Here is a 2,811-nt window from a genome sequence, read left to right on the forward strand (position 1 = left end):
CCTAAAGAATAGAATCCTAACTAGAAAAGCATTACAGATTCATAATATATATACAAATCTAATTGCTTTAAATATGAAACTGAATTCTATACGACTTCTATATACAAAACCGAATGCTATACGAATTCTATACGTTAATAATTGGCCTTGTTAACAAAATTAACAAACGAACATATAAAAATGAAGTAATTATCCATAAGTACTGCTACAACAAATAACTCTAATGCATAGACTATAGATTCCATTTTGTCGGAGGCAGACTAAGGTTAAAAATAAAGAAATTCATAAGGGTATTAATTGAAATTTAATCTATTTCTTAAAATATTACATCATCGTTATCCATTATTTACAAAATTTTGATTATTGCCTCCATAAGTTCGTAGTTCTTTTTTGGGCATGTTTCAACCAAAATACCGGTTTTGAATTTAGCATGCGAAATTCTCCGCAAAATTTTTTCTTTGAGACATCATAACACAGTTTTCTCAAAGTAATTGACATTTAATTACGAACAAAATATCACCATCGATATCGATCCCAATTAAATTCTTCAAGTTCCTTCCAGTCTTGGTTATTTTTATTAAATGGAGTTAGTAAGATAGTCATGAGATATTTCATTATCTACAACGATCATCGACTTGTGACATTACCAAATTAAATAGTATCTATATATCGTCCTATTTAATGAGTAGACTTGAAGTCGTTTCCGCAGAAAGGGGGTTAAAACTGGATTATGCGGAAGATTTAATTATATGGCCTATCGCCACTTTTTCCAAATTAGATTACTGGCCCACTTTACTGATTATATCAAATGGATGCTGAGTTTCTGAAAGATAAGCCAAGAGAGTATCGGCCTTGTTAATTGCAATTCATTATAAATAGCAAAGGTGTTGATAACATTATCCTCATCCACATTTCCTTTACTAGCTAGCAATGAAACCAAACATGAGTGGTGTCCTTGCTTTTGCCTTATTTCTGTTTGAAATACTTGCCATAGCAACCATTAGCATTAGCTTCTGCAGCGGAAGTTCTTATCATGGGGGTTGCCTTGAAAGTGAGAGAGGAGCACTTTGAAGGTTCAAGCGAGATCTTAAAGACCCTTCCAACCGGCTTGCGTCTTGGAGTGGTAGTGGACATTATTGTGCCTGGACTGGTGTTGTCTGTGACAACATGACTGGCCATGTCCTTCACCTCGACCTTCGGAATCCTTTCAATTGTTACAAGGAGTCTGAATATGATGCTATTGGGAGGACAGCGCTAGTTGGTAAGATAAATCCGTCTTTGCTTGATTTAAAGCATTTGAGTTACCTGGACTTGAGCTTCAATGATTTTCAAGGTGTTCAAATTCCTAGATTTGTCGGCTCTATGGGAAATCTACGGTATCTCAATCTTTCTAGAACTCGAATCAGCGGAATGATACCTCACCAACTTGGAAATCTCTCCAATCTGCAGTTTCTTGGCCTTAGTTCAAATTATTTATTATACGTTGATAATCTTTTGTGGCTTTCTGGTCTTTCTTCCTTAGAACACCTTGATTTGCGTTCTGTGAATCTTAGCAAAGCCTTTGATTGGCTGATGGTAACAAACGAACTACCTTCTTTGGTAGAATTGAGATTGTCAAATTGCCAACTCCATCACTTCTCTCCATTAGCCACCGCAAATTTTTCGTCTCTAACAGTCCTTGACCTTTCCCACAACCAATTTGATAACTCGTTCATTCCTAGTTGGGTTTTTGGTCTGAGTCATTTACTCTTTCTTGACCTAGGTTTTAATCATTTCCAAGGTCCAATTCCTGGGGGACTTCAAAACCTGACTTCCCTTAAACATCTGGGTTTAGATTCCAACTACTTCAACTCTTCAATTCCCAACTGGTTGTATAGATTTATCCATCTTGAGTACCTTAGTCTTCGCAACAATAAATTGCAAGGTACAATTGACTCAGAGGCTCTTGGAAACTTGACTTCCATCAGTCGGCTTGATCTCTCATTAAATACTGGTCTTGAAGGGAGAATTCCAAGATCCATGGCAAGTCTTTGTAATTTGAAGTCAATCAATCTTCGGGGTGTCCATTTGAGTCAAGAAATTTCTGAGATTTTAAATATTTTCTCCGGATGTGTTTCTATTGAATTAGAGAGTTTGGATTTGCGAAGTAGTTCAATATCAGGACATTTGACTGATCAGCTTGGGCAATTTAAAAATCTTGACAATCTTGATTTAGCTAACAATTCTATTGTTGGTCCTATTCCACAGTCATTGGGTCATCTCTCAAACTTGAGAGTACTACAGATATATAATAATAAGTTAAACGGAACTCTTTCTGAAATTCACTTTTCCAATTTGACAAAACTGTCATGGTTCAGGGTCGGCGGAAACAAACTGACGTTGGAAGTAAGGCACGATTGGATTCCTCCTTTCCAACTCGTTGCATTAGGATTCCATAATTGTTATGTAGGGTCTCGATTTCCTCAATGGCTTCATTCACAAAAGCATTTACAGTATCTCAATTTACTCAACTCAGGAATGTCAGATTTGTTTCCCATTAGATTTTTGAAATCTGCTTTCCAATTAAAGTTTTTGGATCTCGGCCTTAACCAATTTCACGGGCAGATAACTGATCTAACCAAGGTTACTCAACTTTTGTTTCTTAGCGTGCATTCGAATAATATGTCGGGTCCATTACCCCTTATATCATCTAATCTAGTTTACCTAGATCTTTCTAATAACTCATTCTCTGGATCAGTTTCTCATTACTTGTGTTACAGAATCAACGAGCCAAAGAGCTTAATAGGTCTCAAGCTGAAGGATAATTCTCTA

General features: G+C 36.3%; 1 protein-coding gene across 1 annotated transcript in view; it reads left to right on the forward strand.

Moving 5' to 3' along the window:
* The first annotated feature begins 1,167 nt into the window (after positions 1-1,167).
* The window catches only part of LOC18054702 (receptor-like protein EIX2), a 4,286-nt gene continuing 2,642 nt past the window's right edge, over positions 1,168-2,811 (forward strand). The window contains exons 1-2 of the mRNA XM_006452140.2: positions 1,168-2,622; positions 2,760-2,785. Coding sequence (XP_006452203.2) covers positions 1,168-2,622; positions 2,760-2,785 — 1,481 coding nt within the window. The remainder of the gene's footprint in view (positions 2,623-2,759; positions 2,786-2,811) is intronic.

This window comes from Citrus clementina, unplaced genomic scaffold (genome assembly GCF_000493195.1).
Source record: "Citrus clementina cultivar Clemenules unplaced genomic scaffold, Citrus_clementina_v1.0 scaffold_1, whole genome shotgun sequence".
Lineage (NCBI taxonomy): Eukaryota > Viridiplantae > Streptophyta > Magnoliopsida > Sapindales > Rutaceae > Citrus > Citrus x clementina.